This window comes from Ornithorhynchus anatinus, chromosome 4 (assembly GCF_004115215.2).
Source record: "Ornithorhynchus anatinus isolate Pmale09 chromosome 4, mOrnAna1.pri.v4, whole genome shotgun sequence".
NCBI lineage: Eukaryota > Metazoa > Chordata > Mammalia > Monotremata > Ornithorhynchidae > Ornithorhynchus > Ornithorhynchus anatinus.
The window spans coordinates 27,479,361-27,497,359 of NC_041731.1; the positions used below are offsets into that span (position 1 = coordinate 27,479,361).

Genomic DNA, 17,999 nt, shown 5'->3' on the forward strand with positions numbered 1-17,999 from the left:
GCACAATCATGATTATGTCTAAGACCCCTAAAGTTCTGCCTCCTCCAAAAAGCCTTCCCCTGTTTATTCCCCAAATCCCAAGTTGCACCAAATCAACATTCACCCTAACATTTATTCCCATCCTCAGCCACAGGCACAGGGAGAAGAACACAAGCCTGGAAGTCAGAGGACCTGGGTTTTTATTCCACCTCCTCTATTTGCCAGTTGTGTGACCTTGGACATGCCGCTAAGCTTTTGTGTGCCTCAGTTTTCTTACCTCTGAAAAGGGGATTCAGTTCCTGTTTTTTGTCATTGTTGTTGTTGCTTTTTTATAGTATTTGTTAAAGGTTTTCTATGAACCAAATACTATACTAATCAGTTGGTTATGGGGCTCAGAGTCTTAATCTCCATTTTACATATGAGGTAACTGAAGCCTACATAAATGAAGTGACTTGCCCAAGATCAAACAACAGACAAGTGCCAGAGTTGAAACTAGAACCCAGGTCCTCTGACTTCCAGGCTTATGCTCTTTCCCCTAGGCACACTGCTTTCATTCATTCATTCAATAGTATTTATTGAACGCTTACTATGTGCAGAGCACTTTACTAAGCATTTGGAATGTACAATTCAGCAACAGATAGAGACAATCCCTGCCCAATGATGGGCTCACAGTCTAAACGGGGGAGACAGACAGCAAAGCAAAGTAGAACAAAACAAAAACAAGACAACATCATCAAGATAAATAGAATCAAGGAGATATACACCTCATTAACAAAATAAATAGGGTAATAAATAATATATACAAATGAGCACAATGCTGAGGGAAGGGGAATGGGGAAGAGCAGAGGGTGGGGAGGAGCAGAGGGAAAGGGGGGCTCAGTATGGGAAAACCTCCTGGAGGAGGTGAGCTCTCAGTAGGGCTTTGAAGAAGGGAAGAGAGTTTGGCGGATGTGAGGAAGGAGGGCATTCCAGGACAGCGGTAGGATGTGGGCCAGGGGTCAACGGCGGGATAGGCGTGAACAGGGGACCTTGAGGAGGTGAGCGGGAGAGGAGTGGAGTGTATGGGATGGTCAGTAGAGAGAGGGGAGGGGAGGTAGGAGGGGGCAAAGTGATGGAGAGCTTTGAAGCCAAAGACCACACTGCTTCTCATAAATCTGTTCTCCTGTCTATTTAGACTGTGAGCCTATATGGAGCAGGGATTGTGTCCAACCTGATTATCATGTATCTACCTAGCACTTAGTATGGTTCTTGGCACATAGTAAGTACTTAACAAATATCACAGTTGTACATCAAATTATTCATTCAGCTAGTTCAAATCGATGTATTGTTTCCTGTCATATACTCCTCTCTCCTGGTCCCACAATTTGTAAATCGTTTTGATCTCTCTGAATTCCTTGTTAAATTGTGAACTTGTTGAGGACAGGAAACATGAATTTTGCTTTTTTTAAAGTGCTCCCAAACCCTTAGGACAGTGCCTTACCCACAGAAGGTGCTAAATAAATACCATCGATTGATTGATATTGGTTGGTTGTAACCTGACTGCTCTTAGTGCCCTGCACCCAGGTCTCAAAGGAGCATCAGCAATAGAGTAGGAGGAGGGACAGTTAGGTGGTCAAGCCAATGGGGGTCCACTTAGTATATTACAGCTGCAAGGAACACCACGCCCCTCTAGTGGCTAAAATAGTCAGTGCACCGCCGATAGCGTAGGCCAAGGCCCTCTTCTAAAGAGAGGTCCTTGGATTCTTCCAGCAGTTTAAACAGCACTTCACACATTTTAAGTGCTTAGTCTGTGTTATTGGTGAATAGCATCGATTGACTGCCCTATATGTGGTGATTAGGAATGAAACGAAGCACTTGGGAAATTCAGGTTCATTCATTCTTGGCTTTTTCTTTTGCTTGGGGAGTTTCAGATTCTCTGCACTGATAAAAAGATTTGGATTTCCAAGATAGCAGGGGTTCATTGATATTAAATATGAACTTTATAATAGATGGATGAACCCATGGATGAACTTTATAATAGAAGAAATGCTCCAATTTAAAGCTGCCCTATAATTATCTAATCAATGGCCATCAAAATCACACAAATTGTTATATTTGCGAGCAAACTAAATAGTGTTTCTGGATCCAGAGTTGCTGCCATTCTCAGGATCTCTGGCTATCAGAATGGGAAATCCCAATTAGGAGGATCAAAACATGCTCATAGCCTAACTATGGGAGAAAGAGAAAGAAGGAAATGGCCAATACTGCATAAAATCTGACCAGCCCCTGTCTCCACAGCTTATACAATCTTGTGGTCATCACTCAGCCATTCATGTGGCCATGGGTTGATATGCATGGGCTGCAGTCTGAGGACTGTGGTCAGGGCTTGAAAGTTATGCAGTATGTGACCAACCAGAAATCTGAAAAATGTGGAAATAGCACTCTTCAGTCAAATGTCTACTGATTTTATGATATCCGATGTTCATTGCGACTACTTTCTTTGGGCCAACACAGGAACCCATGTCATCCTAAGCCATCTCAGCATGCCTTTCTGATATTACTGATGTTATCTTGTTTTCTTGGGGGACAGCAAAGCCAGGTGTCAAAAACACTGCTCAAATAATGCTAGGATAAACTAGCTCCTATATCCAGAGAATTTGTGTGAGCAGGCATTGTCACAGGACAAAACTTGGCTCCTTGTAACGTCATGGTTGCTGCAGAGACTGGGAAATGGGGACTACAGGGAAGATGAGTAGGGAATGAAAATTGCTTCCTCTTCAACTCAGTAAAATAGATGTTTAGTTTATTATGACAGCAATGGCTGTTGCTGCTGATGTCCTCTTCTCAGCCCCTACCGATAGGTGCCTTAGGAAGATGTGAAGAGCCTGATGTAGGCTAGGAGATTTGGGATGGTGTGTTTTTCCTGCATATCTTGCTTTAAAATCCACTGCAAGTACTTAGTACAGTGCTCTGCACACAGTAAACTCTCAATAAATACCAGGGTTTGATTGATGGGGACAACACTGGAGGTGCTTTGGGGAATTGGTGTGCTGCACTGATGTTTTCCTACTCCCAGCTTAAGGTCCTGCAAGCTCTTCTGGCCTGCATCCACCACTCTTTGCATTCTGACCCTTTTGCTCTGGGTTATCTCTGTTGAGCTTGAACATGACCTATGGACTGCAAATAAACTGTACAGACTTATCCCTCAAAGCTGAGTTTGTGGGAGCAGCAAGTGGCTTTGCAAACTCTGAGCAGAATCAAGCTTCCCTCTCCTCTCAGACACTCTGGCAGGGGTAAGGGACTCATGGGTGTAGGGAAGAGCAATGCTCCAGTGCTGAATGCCTGTAGATGAGTCCCTTCCTCGAACAGTCCTCTCGATAGAGCAGCACCACAGCTTTTTTCCACCATGGCAGCCTATTATGAAATTGTATAGCTGCTATTTGATGATTTGAAAGAAAAAGGAGCCCTAATTATGGAAATTTGGCCACTCTGGAGCTGTCCTCATCCAACATGCTTTCTGACTGTTGGAATCTCTTTGGGAAGAATCTTCGAAAGCACTGTCAGGAAGAAGGTACTTTCCACTCTCCCCCAAGGATATGGGCAAGAAAAAGGTCATTCAGCTGCTTGGCTTAAGAACCTGCACGTTAGTTCTTCAGACTTTTCCTTGCCTGGGTTTGTACAGTGGTTGGTTTTGTATCAAGAAAAGAAAAGGATTTCCCCCTGGCTCTCCCCTGAGGTAATTACCCCTGGAGAATAAGCAGGATCACTGAGGCTTTAGTGGCAAATGAGAGATTGATTAAATCCAGGCAGCTAAAGGCACAAAGCCACTGAAATATTCCATCCAATCCTGGACTGTCAGATTCTGGCTCAGCCCAAAAAGAGGATTCTAGTGGCCCTTGGTGGGCTTGGATCTCCCCTGAAAAAGTTGGTACCTAACTTTTAGATTTGTCTGTTCATTAGTAACAGCTTTCGATTCTGTGCAAGCACCCTTGGAAATTAGTTGTCATCCATTCACCAAGAAATGCATTTTACAGTTGTCATCTGTGTGCTTTCTGTGTTAAGGAGAAAACCTGGGGGAAGGAAGAAGGGAAATCTGACTCAAGAAAAAATTTTCCATATAGATTCAGTGAAAAGGACCCCCAAAATAAGTGTGAAATTTATGGTTTTTCCCTCCATGCCAGAGACTCCTGGATAAGGAAAATACTAGGGAGCCAGATTTCCACCGATAGGGGTCTTTTTTTAGTTAAATGGTTATATAGTTTCATCCTATCCTTCTGTAGTGGGGAAAAAATGTTGTAGAGCAGTTGTTTAGGCCCAGTAGAAAGACACATGTACATGCATCTCTGTTAAACCAGGATGCATAGGGCTCATGATGAGGAGCATGTTCAGAAGATTTCCTAGGAAGAAAAGCTGAGACCAGTACAATTTGTTGCTAAGAGGCCTTCGTCTTGAGGTCCTAAAATGGAAAAATAACCAACCCTGGGTCCCCTTCCTCACTATATCCCTTGCTCCTTCAGTTTTAGGGCATAGGAGAAAGAAAGCATATAGTCATCAAAGGAAAATCCAATACCCAATGTATTTATAATAAGAATAATACTAATATTAATAATAATAATAATGATAGTGCTAAGCACTGAGATAAATATAAGATTGCCAAATCATACAGTCCCTGGCCCAGACATATCTCAGTTTAAATAGGACAAAGAACAAGTTGTTCATTCCACTTTACAGATGAGGAAACTGAAGCCCAAAGAGGTTAAGTGATTTTCTTAAAGTCACCCAGAAGGCATGTAGCAGAACCAGGATTAGCACCCAATTCTCCCAATTCCTAGTCCTGTTGTCTTTCCACTAGATCATGCTGCCAAAATTAGTACATTAGTCCACCCTGGAACTAGCAGATACATGTAAATCCCAGCTCCATCCTTCCAGGGCAGTCAACCCCAAAGACCATTGCTAAAAGGGATTTTTCACTTATTCTTCAAGGAAAAGGGGTGAAGTGGAACTGCGTTCCAAGTCTCATGGCCTTTTGCATAGTTCGGTAAGCTGCCCATTCAACTGTTACTAAGTTGGTATGTTTTCCTGTTTTGCTGACTTCCTAGAGAAGTGGGATCAGCATGTGACCATTGTCTGGAAGGAAGAGTCCTGGTTCAGTATGCCTTCAATGCCTCATCACCCATGCCATGTGATCCTTCGGGGCACTGGAGCCCACGAGAAGCCGAAGGTAAGACAGAAGGGGCAATGCAAAGGAGCTAAAAGATGAGAGAAGGACATGTCAGCTTACTCCAAAATGGGATCCACAAGGTAGAACAAAATCCACAGGAAGAGTAAACAGTACTATTGTATTGTATTTTCCCAAGAGCTTAGTACACAGTAAGTGCGTATTAAGTACTACTGATTGGTAACAGGAAGCACGGATTGGCCAGAGAAAGTGAATTGCCAATTTGTTTAGCTTAATGACCCACCATCATCATGGAAATCACTCTGACTGTAGGGTCAGGAAAGAAGGGATCCAGAGATTGTTTGGGTAGATCCTCTAGGATTTCAGTGTCTCTATGGTACTCAACTGTGACCTCGTTGTGGGCAGGGAATGTGTCTACCAACTCTGTTGTATTGTGCTGTCCCAAGCACTTAGTACAGTGCTCTACCCACAATAAATGCTCCATAAATATGGTTGATTGATTAAAGAGACACTTTTCAAAATGGCCCAATAGCTATTAGCCCAATAGCCTTCGCTTTCCACCTAGTCAACAAGGGGATCCTATTCCAGCTATTCCGCAGTTGGCCCCATCCCATCCTGCCCAAGTGTCATGGATCTATACTTGGTTATCTCTTAAGGAATCTTAAAATGAATTGAGAGATTAACTCAGGACCTCTAAACAAAGCCTTCTGGAATGCAAATGGGAGAAATTATAAAGAGATTCACTGGATCAGGTTTGCATTAACCACTTGATTGTAAGGGTGTTCTTTATGACCCAGAAGAACTGAATCAATTCATTAGTTTTTTTTTCTGTGGAGTTATGTGAATTTAATTTTGCCAAACCAGGAAAAGATGGGATTTTAATTATCTTCTTTCTTTAGTGCATCCTATTTAATGATGAGCTCTGGTCAGTTCTGTCAATTTTAAAATCCTTGAAAAAATAAACTTTTCCAAGAAACAGTATTATTGCTTTTCTGGGTATCCATTTAAAAGAGATGGATAACTTGGGTTTTGCCTTTCAAAACTTAACGTCTAACATAAAACCATGTCTGCAAAGTCTATTGAATGTTACTCCTTAGTGACAGTGTGGCCTAGTGGAAAGAGCACAGGCTTGAAAGCCAGAGGACCTGGGTTCTAATCTCAGCTCTGCCACTTGTCTGCTATGTGACCTTGGGCAAGTCACTTAACTTCTCTGTGCCTCAGTTCCCTCATCTGCACAATGGGGAGTGGTGAAGGAAGGAGTGAGAATACCCTCTAACAGAGAGTGAAGAGAACCAGCTGAGCTTAATATTTCAAAGTCATACTTTCTGGTATGATCTAAAGATCTGATTGTCTTGGTTGGTGAAATTTCCAGTTTCACCTTCCCCCTGATTACTCAGCTTCTGTCATGCTGACTTACAAGAAAGCAGGAAGACAGGCAGAATGAAAAAAATCCCTTGTCTAGTCTCACTGGTACTCTCACCAGTGAGCAGTTCCAAATGCCTGGCCCCAGATGTTAAAATGGAGTTCCAAGGAAAGGAATGGGAGTTATCCACATCCCAGGAACTTAACAGTCACTGTTTGACGTAAAGTTTGAGATCCAATTACCTTTATCTCATAGCTGCAGATGTCATGAATGAACATAAAATTATTCAACCCTTTCTGATCCTATCCATAATGGTATTCATTTAAAGAAATTAGGAAAATCTGAGCCAAAGAGAATGATGTGAGGAATTCATTTGTCAGGCTATCAAAGCCCAGATCGCAACGGGATATGCTTCATGGAAAGTAACCCACCCTAGGCTGAGATTCTGGTTGTGCCTAAATAGCCAGTCAGTGGAGCCCCTTCCTCACAAGAAGCTAATGCACATGCTAAATGGGTTCTTAAAAAAGCTTCCCAATAAGAAGTAGTTAGGCTATTGGCTACTAATTATTCTGTTCTAACTACTAAGTCAGGGAGTTGACTGCTTTGCTTTGGTGGGGCAGAAAATGTTTCAGTAATGCCTCTTGGACACTAGTAAGCAGGGTTTCCCTCTCACCAGAAAAAGAAGAGTTACAGAATATCAATTTGGGAAATTATTAGCCTCTCCTTTCTTCATCCGCAATATTGTTTTTGTGCTTTTCCAAGAAGCTGGACTGTGCTTCTTCATGTTGTGCATTTTGGACCATTTTTCAAAGATGCTGCTTGCTATGTCTAATTGTCAAGGGCTGTGTAATTGTCAGGTGCCACTCAATATCCACACACATCAGAGAAAGGAGGTAGGATTTTGTATACTGCTGAGGATGGTTCCATGACAGCCTACTTAGACTGTCCGCACCATGCTGGCTAGGGACTGTGATCAACCTGATTAACTTGTATCTGCTCCAGAGCTTAGACTACGTAGTAAGCAGTTAAAAAAATACCAAAATGAAATAACAACTAAGCCTGGCATCTATTACATGCACGCGCGCACACACACACACACACACACAGTGTAATTCTGTGTCATGACCACCTGTTGTCCAGGTTAGCCTTTTCATTTCTGTCTTTTTTATTCACCTGCTTTGTCCCCACTCCTTCCACACACCCATCCCTATTCATCCCAGCCTCTCTGTCATGGTTCTTTCAACCTCCAGCCCAAGGCCTCCTGTGCCTCACTTCATGATACCACCTAAGATTCGCCACCTCCGAGTCCCTGCAGCTCCTTTGCACAAGCATCTCCCCAAGCATCCCAAAATGCCAGCTCAATTGCCCATAAAGGATTCCTGCCTTGTACAGCATTTTTTTTATCTTATTCCACTGTGATCACCCCATCCATTCGCTTTCCTGCAGACCCATTACAGTCTGGCCCCTGCCTGGAACCCCCAAATCCTAGAGTAATGGGATTGGGATCAGAAGGACATCTTGGAGGGATTCATTGCCACCTCCCCTACCAGTCAAGCCTCAGTCCATCCTGTCCCTGCTATCCAGTGACTCTGGGGTCCTGGGTGGAGGAAGCTATAAGAGAACTGGGCAGTATGGAAGGGGTAGGAGTGACTGCATGGTGCAGCAGGATATGGTTAAAAAAAAAATTATGCTTGGCATTTTCAGGTTATGGGATGTTAGACTTGCCTGGTGGGAAAGGTAGGGCTGGGGGAAGCATAGATATGGACGTTCCAAAAAGCCACAGGGAGAATAGGATGAGTAAGTGTGTGGGTACAGGGAGGCTGGGGTTAGTGGGAAGAAAGGGAGAAAAATGCAAGTAAAGAAAGCTAGATAAATAAAATGACCTATCTAGGTGGTGGTTGGGGATGGTCAAATAGATGCAAGACAAAGTAATTCAAACTCATCTAGTACTCATCTCCAAAGGCAATGGGTCATCACTGGTATTTAATAATAATAATAATAATGATATTTGTTAAGCGCTTACTATGTGCCAAGCACTGTTCTAAGTGCTGGGGCAGATGCAAAGTAATCAGGTTGTCCCCCATGAGTTTCACAGTCTTAATCCCCATTTTACAGATGAGGTAACTGAGGCACAGAAACGTTAAGTGACTTACCCCAAGTCACACAGCTGACAAATGGCCAAGTCAGAATTAGAACCCACAACTTCTATCTCCCATGCTCTTTCTACTAAGCCACCCTGCTTGGTATAAGGTATCATGAAGCAACCAGAGGTTTCCACCTTGTACCTTACCCCTACAGTAAGGCCATAGGAAGCATTTAACAAATATCACAATTATAACCATGACTTTATTATTGTCATTAGGAGGGGCTGAAGGAATGCTTTAATTGGAGGTGTTGAAATAATGTGTATTTAATGTCGTGGTCCTATTGATTTTATTCTGTATGGCTTGAATGCAGTTTGTGAGAAGTAGCATGGCCTAGTGGATAAATCATGGGCCTGGAAGCCAGAGGATCTGGATTCTAATCCTACCTCCACCACTCATCTGCTGTGTGACCTTGGCCAAGTCACTTAACTTCTCTGTGCCTTAGTTCCCTCCTTTGCAGAATGGGGATTCAGTACCTATTCTCCCTTCTACTTAAACTGTGAACCCCATGTGGAGTATCTTCTCCAGTGCTTAATACAGTTCTTGGGAAACAAATACTGTTATTATTATTATTATTATTATTACCATATTGTTATTGTTATAATGAATTGGTCATTATCAGCTTAAACCAGAACAAAACTACTGGTCAGAAAGACAGAGTGGAAATTAACATTCTAGTTCATTAGAAGTGTTCCTTGAAACAGTGATAGTTGTAGTGTTCTTGCCTGGGAATGGAGGTCTGGTCAACTTAACTCTATGGCTGGTAATTTCCCAGCTTCCATCAACTGGTATTCAGGGATCCAGTCCACAAGGGAAAATCAACTTGCTCTCTCTTCTCATTTAATGAACTTCCCTTCTGCTCACCTCTGTAATCCTTTCCTTTGCTTGGTCTGTCTGCTTCCTTCACCCCAGACCTCAGTATTTCTTCTTTGCTGTCCTCTTTAACTCTCTTTTCTATGCTTGGTCCACTCTCGGTGTGAGCATAAGAGAACATAGGAGCATGAATTACAACATTCCTGGGTCAAACCAATGGTGTATCCTGTTCAATAGTCTGTCTCATATAGTGGCAAATCCTGAGAGGATTTGTGTGATGATTAACTTCCTGCATATCCATCCTCATTGTTAAGGATGGGCCATCGAACATGCCTAACTTTTCCTCTTCACTCCCTGACCTTTAAAGAAAATAATAAGTGTACTTACTGACACTGGAGTAAGGGGAAGAAAAATGAATTTATTCCTTATACTTGAATCAATTTTTCCACCCAACAAATTGTTTTTCTGTTAGCAGGATGTTTTGGAACATATAGAGTGACTTTCCCTGAACAAGAATGTGGAAGAAAACTATAGACAAATTGAAGTCACCAGTGAATCTCAATTTCCTGCTGTGTACTTTCTCCATCTATTTCTTTCTTTGCTTTTAGTACAAGGACAGTTAGAGAAAGTCCCCTGGTGATAAACCTCATGCTATCTAGATTGTCTAGATTGTGTACAGTAGTCGTCCAAAAATATGAAGAGGGGGCAAGAGTTGCACTTATTCATTTAATACTATTTATTAAACAGAGGATATTGAGCAAAGAAAAATTATAACTGATTATCCCCAAGCATTTCTTAATATTGAGGTCATTTGGACTGTTTAATGTTCTCCCAAAGGAAACAGTGGAAGGAAGCCTCCATATCTCAGTCAGACTGGACAGAGACCAGGGGAACCCGATCGTAGGGGACAACTACAGATGGGGGAGAGGAGGTTGAACAAAATGTCCTAATGAATCCAGTCCAGCTTGAATGTTCATCATTCTGGGCATAGGTTTCTCCCGAGATTTCCACCTGTTTCGTTCTCTAGTGCTCCACTGCTAAAACCTCTCTTTTCCCCTTTGGTACACTGAAATTGCATTAAAAGGCCACTGTAATCTAAAAAGATCCTGTGGGGGAAATCGAGAGTCTTTAGCTACACTTATCTTTGGGTCCCTTCCATGGCTGTTCCTGTACTATTCCTGCTCTGCCAGAGTAGAAGCCTCTCAGCTTCAGCTGAGCTTCCAGGAAGATTTCAAACCAGGACTCTGGGAGGAGGGAGAGAGTTTGGCGAAGGTTTGACCATTCATCAGGTTGAATCATAGGCTTTGATGAGGTGCAGGATTTTTATCACAATGAATGATGACTCATCCATAGTGTATTTTTTGAGAGCGGGTGAGGGGAGGGGGGGAGGGGTGCTGAAAAATATTTTTCAAGGACACATAAAGGCTCTCCACCTTTCTCCCTCCTCCATCCTGTAGAGATGGGTAATTCACTCCTGGGAACCCCAGAAAGCTCTGGGAACTCTGGGCCCTGAGCCAATCCATAAGACATCTATTAATCTGCTTCCCAGCCTCATTGTCTCTCCTTCTCTCTCACTCTCCCTCTCTCTCTCTTTCTCTCTCTCTCTTCCCATCAGGCCACCCAGATGTGGAGCAGCCTTGCAAATCCAGCGTTCGGACCTGGAGTCCGAATTCCGCCGTCAACCCACACACAGTGCCCCCAGCCTGCCCAGAGCCCCAGGGCTGCTACCTGGAGTTGGAATTCCACTACCCCTTGATTCCTGAGTCTCTCACCATCTGGGTGACATTCATCTCTTCAGACTGGGACACTATCGGGGCCGTGAATGACATCAAACTGCTGACGGTCAGTGGGAGAAACCTTTCCCTGGGGCCCCAGAGTGTCTTCTGTGACATCCCACTGACCATCAGGCTCCAGGACATAGGAGAGGAAGTGCATGGCATCCAGATCTACACCCTCGATGAGCACTTGGAGATTGATGCCGCCATGCTGAGCTCAGTCCCAGACAGCCCACTGTGCACAAGCTGCAGGCCCATCAAATACAAGGTTCTGCGAGAGCCGCCTTTCGCAACCGGCTCACCATTCATCATTTCGAATCTTAACAGGAGATATGTAGACACGTAAGTTCTTGCTCTAGCGGATGACATATGGAGTGGAGTGGGTAGGGGTGGAGGGATAGGAAAAAGGGAAGGATCTGGGGTCTCTCAAGAAGAAGAGCTCTAATGGACTTGTGATTCTCATTCCTGATATTGACTTGCAGAATCCTTTATCACACTCCAGGAAGGAGAATCTGTTGCCCATCTTCAAAGGTGGGTGGGAGAAACACTCCCCCCACTGTGCCGATTATAAGAAAAAACAGGAATCATGTTTTGACAGGTTAATGTTTCTGTATCTAGGTACCACTTTCACTCCTGATGGCTTCCCTTTTTCCCTAGCTAGCACTTTGGATTGCTTTAATCATTTTTCCCACTCTAATGTACATATCTGTAATTTATTTATATTAATATCTGTCTCCCCCTCTAGACTGGAAGCTTGTTGTGGACAGGGAATGTGTCTGTTATATTGTTGTATTGCATTCTCCCAAGCACTAAGCACTTAGCTCAGAGAAGCAGCATGGCTTAGTGGATAGAGTACAGGCCCTGGAAGTCAGAAGGACTTGGATTCTAATTCAGGCTCTGCCACATGTCCACTGTGTGACCTTGAGCAATCACTTAACTCCTCTGTACCTCAGTTACTTTATCTCTAAAAAAGTGGGGATTAAGAATGTGAGCCCAATGAAGGGACTTTTTTCCAATCTGATTAACTTGTGTCTACCCCAGCACTTAGAACAGTGCTCTGCACATAGTAAGTGCTTAACAAGTACCATTATTATTAATATTATTATTGTTATTGTTATTATTACAGTTCTCTGCACACAGTACGCACTCAATGGATACAATTGACAGACTGTCTGACTCTTCCCCACCCAAATCCTGAAGTCTTCTCCAGGAAGCTGTTAGGAGCTATCAAGTCATTCAGTCAATTGTATTTACTAAGCTCTTAATGTGTGCAAAGCACTGTACTAAACTCTAGGGAGAGTACAATATAACAATAAACAGAAACATTTCCTTCCCATAGCGAGTAGCAGCTATGGTGTTCAGCGAGCTTGTGGAGCAAGGGAGGGGAGTTCATAGCCAAATGGAGAGGAAATTAAAAGTCAGGGATAGATTTCATCACTTGAGACAATTGGTCTAGAAGGTTCCATGTCAGCTAGGTGGAAATTGCTTCTTCTAAGAGTGATTAGTGTTGGATCTACACTTTAGCAAATAGACTAAAGTAGCAACTCCATGCTGTCTTGCCTGGCCTGGGTGCTCCTGCAAGCTGCCAGCAGTGATTGCAGAGAGGGAGGGAGCCTGTGGGATTCTTACCATCACCCTGATGCCCTCCTCCCACCAATTAGGGTGGTGGAAAGGGCTCACAGGATGGGGGCTCTCCCGTGGAGGGGGTAATGGTGGAGTACAGAGAGGTGTTTTCTTTCAGTAAGGTGATGAGAAGCAACATGGCCTAGTGGAAAGAGCAAGGGCCTGGGACTCAGAGGACCTGGGTTCTAATCCCAGCTCCACCACTTGTCTGCTGTGTGAACTTGGGCAAGTCACTTAACTTCTCTGTGCCTCAGTTTCCTCACCTGTAAAATGGGGATTAAATCCTACTCCCTCTTACCTAGATTGGGACAGGAACTGTGTCTAATGTGTTTATCTTGAATCTACCCCAGCACTTAAAACAGTGCTTGGCACCTAGTAAGCATGAAACAAATACCATTATTATTATCATTATAGAATACATATGAGGATGGAGCAGACTAGCTTACATAGTTCCATAGAGACAGGGAAGAATATATAACTACTGAGGCTCCTAGAGAAGCTAAATTATCTCCTCTGGCTAGTAACTGTGTGGATGAGCTGCATTCTTGCCCCTTATTTTACAAACAGGGCAGTGCTCAGAGCCTAGCTCTCTGGGAAGAAAACAGCTGCCTTATTGGGCATCTCTTCTTAAAACTACCTCCTGCCAGGACTCAGAAATACCCTCGGGACTATTGATCCTTTGCCACCTTGTAAACAGAGCTCTCAAAGTCTCTACCACATCAGAAGCTAGAGCTGCCTAAGATTCCTGCACCCAGCTCTTCCCAAGATCAAGCAATAAGTCCACATCCTCTGTCCAAAATACTCAGGAAGGAAGGGAAAGTGATCAAGACAACATAAAAATGATTTTCATTTTCTTTTTCCTTTGTAATTTGGAAGGGTTGACATCAAAGAATTTTACCTAAGAACCAGTTATTGTAAACTAAGAAGTAGCACATTGGGAAAGCAGAGGAGGGTGGGATCAGACAATTTTTGAACCTTTCTCAGAGATTGTGGGTAAGGGGCAGGGGACGAATCCTCTTGACCTATTTTGGCTAAAGGATATTACAAAAGAAAAGTTCATTTAGCACTATTAATTTACACCACCCTCGTGCATATTTTCCATAGGCTTATGCGCACAGTGCTAATTCTACATTATATGAGAAGATGGTCAGGTCTTGATTTTCTGAATACTGATACAAACAATCCAGAGATAATCACAAACCCTATTTGGGCCACAGAATTCAATTCTCCCCTCAACCCTCACACTGGATCACAGCCTTTGTAGGGAAGCTACACACACAATCCAATCTTGAAGAAGTTTACAGTGATAGAGTGATAATGGAGTGATAAGTGCTGAGTGCTAAGTGTTTTGCCTTAGTTCTTTTCTCTTCTGGTCTCAGATGGATTTCCTAGTCTGGGAGGTGGGAGAGCAGGGTTTTAATCCTTTGTAACCTTGGGCAAATCACATAACTTCCTGTGATTCATTGTTGCCATCTGTAAAATGGGAATCAAGTACCTATTTCTCCCTCTCACTTAGACTGTGAGTTCCATGGTGGGCAAGGACTGTGTCTGATCTCATAACCTTATATCTGCCCTAGCACTTGCCATGTTGTAAGCTCTTAATAAGTATTATTCCATGTTTGATTGAAAATTTCCTTGAGGGCAGGGATTGTCTCTTCTCACTCTACTGTAATCTCCCAAGAACTTAATACAATGCTCTGCCAGAGTAAACAATCAATCAATCAGTCAGTAGTAATGGGAAACAGCGTGGCTCAGTGGAAAAGAGCCTGGGCTTCGGAGTCAGAGGTCATGAGTTCGACTCCCGGCTCTGCCACTTGTCAGCTGTGTGACTGTGGGCAAGTCACTTAACTTCTCTGTGCCTCACTTACCTCATCTCTAAAATGGGAATTAACTGTGAGCCCCACGTGGGACAACCTGATTACCCTGTATCTACCCCAGTGCTTAGAACAGTGCTCTGCACATAGTAAGCGCTTAACAAATACCAACATTATTATTTGGGAGTAAACAATCAATCAATCAATAGTATTTGGGAGTAAACAATCAATCAATAGTATTTATTAAGCACTTACTATGTGCAGAGCACTGTACCAAATGCTTGGGAGAGTACTATACAACAGAATTAGCAGAAATGCTCCCTGTCCATAATGAGCTTACAGTCCAGAGTAACAGTCTCTATTTATATTCAATAACTACCACTGATTAATTGGTAAGTAGTGAAAAAACATCTGAGGAAGGAATGGTAAATCTGAAAACTGGATAACCTAGCCTGGATACTCAGAATTGAACTTAATTCACTCAATAAACATTTAAGCCACAGATGTTCTCCCTTTGGAATTGTCAAATTTTACCTCAAACTTGCAGAGAAGGATCAAGGAATCTTTCCACTAGCCTGAAGAATGAGCATTAATCCTGACCAGATTTGTCCATACCACTTCAAGTCCTAGCTACCCACCTTCTCCCACTGATTCCATATTGGTAGGTTGGGGAATACCAAGCACCCATCTACAGTTAGGCGGCTCTGCATTCCTGCACAAGCGCCCATTACCTTGAAACTGAACAAAGAACCAACAAGAGGGAAAGGCAGCATTTATTGACTCTGTCTCTACTTCTGCCTCTCTAACACTCTTCCTGATTTTGCTTAGTCCTAGGCCCAAAGGCCCATTTAGAGGTCTGGTTCAATCAGTAAAGATTTCTGGGCACTGAGATGTTAAATTGCCTGATACACAATTCCCAGAAATATTTTCTGGGAAGATGGTTTGACAGTTGAAAATGTATGAAAGGATGTCACAGGAATAGTATTCTTGTATTGGTGATGCTGTTTTCCTCTCCCTATTTACTTTAGAACTGCCTCAAACTGAGAGAACTTCTGGGAGGAAAAGATCAGAGTCTTAGGATATATGACATCTCCACATCTCTCAGATCAATGGCAGAGGAAATAATCCTACTGCTAAAAAGTTAGTGGGGGACTCGCATACAATTTCCCCATCATTCTTAGCCACCTTGGGAAATGAGTTGAGGGCAGCAAGACCTTCTCTAGGGAAATATCTCTCCCTGTCCTTGCCAGGCACCATGTTCACAGATTCTCTCTGTCCCTAAGCACAGTGAGCCTTACCATCTGTCACAGAAATAAGTGCACCAGAATGATACAATGTGAGAACACCCAAATACACATCTTCTCCCTGCGGTTTCCCCATCCAAAATGCAGCTTCAGCATTCTTAGAGAGTTGTCAGAATGCCACCCTCTTCTTTGTCTACTTTCCCAATTCTATAAGGTTCTGCTGAGTGATGAAATTCAGACTGGAAAATTTATATGAATAATAGCAGTCTGTATTCACCTGTCACAACTGAAGAGTTTCCAGTACTCTACCAGTCTTGACTATGGGAAGGAGAGTCAGGCAGAGGCATATCCGTTCCATTCCTGGCTTGGACAGTGGCTAGCAAGTGGAAGGCAATCTGCTACAAGTCAAAACTCACCTGTGCTGGGCAGCAATGGGGTGGGAGAGAATCAAGAGCAGAGACTCAGGTTTGCTGCATGGAAGGAGACAGTGGTAAACCGCTTCCAAATTTTTACCAAGAAAACACTATGGATACACTACCAGAACGATTGCTGATGGAGGTGGGATGTTCTGGGAGAGATGTGTCCATGGTGTTGCTATGGGCCGGATATGACTCGACAGCATAAGACAACAATTCTATTAATGCCTGATATTTACAAGGGCAAAGGCAGAAAATCTTATACAGAAAAAAATGATTTACCTCGGCTTCATGCTGCTATGGTTCCTTGAAATCCATGCCTGAGAAGACAGAAGGCACCTAGTCCTGCACTAGAGCTTGGATCAAGGCCTTAGCCTTAACTTCTCTGTGCCTCAGTTATCTCATTTGTAAAATGGGGATTAAGACTCTGAGCCCCATATGGGTCATGGACTGTCCAACCTAGTTAGCTTGTATCTACTCCAGTGCTTAGTGCCTGGCACATAGTAAGTGCTTAACAAATACCATTATTAAAAAGGAGCTTAAAAAAAGTCTCTGATTTCTGAGAACTAGAAAGCCCTTTACAATTGGGACTGCTTTGTGTTCAATATTATCCCCAGTGAATTTGAAAAGATCTGGATGGAGGTTGATGGGATGCTAGGAGAGGATATGAAAGATTACAGAGGGGGTCCAATCTCTAAAAGTCACATAGGCAAACAGTGTCCTGTTGATCCATCTATGTCTGGGAGTATGAATGATGAGAGAGTTCTGTTTCTCAGTAATTGTAGATCACCTTATATATGTAGTGCACCTTTTTTGGAGTTCTCCAGAACACTTTCGCATCAGTGACCTCATTCTATCCAAAAAAAAAAAGAGAGAGGCATGTGTCATTATTCCAATTTTGCAGAAGAGAAACTTAAAACCAATCAATCAGCTGTATTTATTAAGGACTTACCATGTGCAGAGTACTGTATTAAGCACTTGGGAGAGTACAACATAACAGAGTTGGAAGACATATTCCCTGACTAAACAAGCTTACCGTCTAGAGGAGGGCACATACATTAATATAAATAAGTAATGGATGTGTATGCAAGTGCTGTGGGACTCAGGGAAGGATTAAAAAAGGCTGCAATTCCAAGTATGAGGGCAATGCAGAAGGAGTGGGAGAAGAGGAAATGGGGGTTTAGCTGGGGAAGGCTTCCCAGAAGAGGCATGCTTTTACTAAAACTTTGAAGGTGTGAAGAGTGACCATCTGTTGGATTATGAAGAGGGGGGCATTCCAGGCCAGAGTCGGGATGTGGGTAAAAGGTCAGTCGTGAGATAGGTCATGGTACAGTGACTGGATTAGCATTAGAGGAGTGAAGTGTATGGGCTGGGTTGTAGTAGGAGATTAAGAAGGTGTGGTAGGAGGGGCCAAGGTGATTGACTGCTTTAAAGCCTATGGTAAGGAGTTTCTGTTTGATGCAGAGGTAGACGGGCAACCACTGGAGGTTCTAGAATATTGATCCAAGCAGCAGAGTGAAGAATGGCCTGAAGTGGGGAGGGACAGAAGGCAGGGAGGTCAGCAAGGAGGATGATGCAGTAATCAAGATGGTATAGGACATGTGCTTGGATTAACATGGTAACAGTGTGAATGGAGAGGAAAGACAGGATTTTAGCAATATTGTGAAGGT

General features: G+C 43.1%; 1 protein-coding gene across 2 annotated transcripts in view; it reads left to right on the forward strand.

Moving 5' to 3' along the window:
- The window catches only part of PAPPA (pappalysin 1), a 276,545-nt gene that overhangs the window by 84,575 nt on the left and 173,971 nt on the right, over nucleotides 1–17,999 (forward strand). For both annotated transcript variants that reach the window (XM_029063723.2, XM_029063721.2), the window contains exons 6-7: nucleotides 5,058–5,179; nucleotides 11,073–11,574. In XM_029063723.2, the coding sequence (XP_028919556.1) occupies nucleotides 5,058–5,179; nucleotides 11,073–11,574 (624 nt within the window). The remainder of the gene's footprint in view (nucleotides 1–5,057; nucleotides 5,180–11,072; nucleotides 11,575–17,999) is intronic.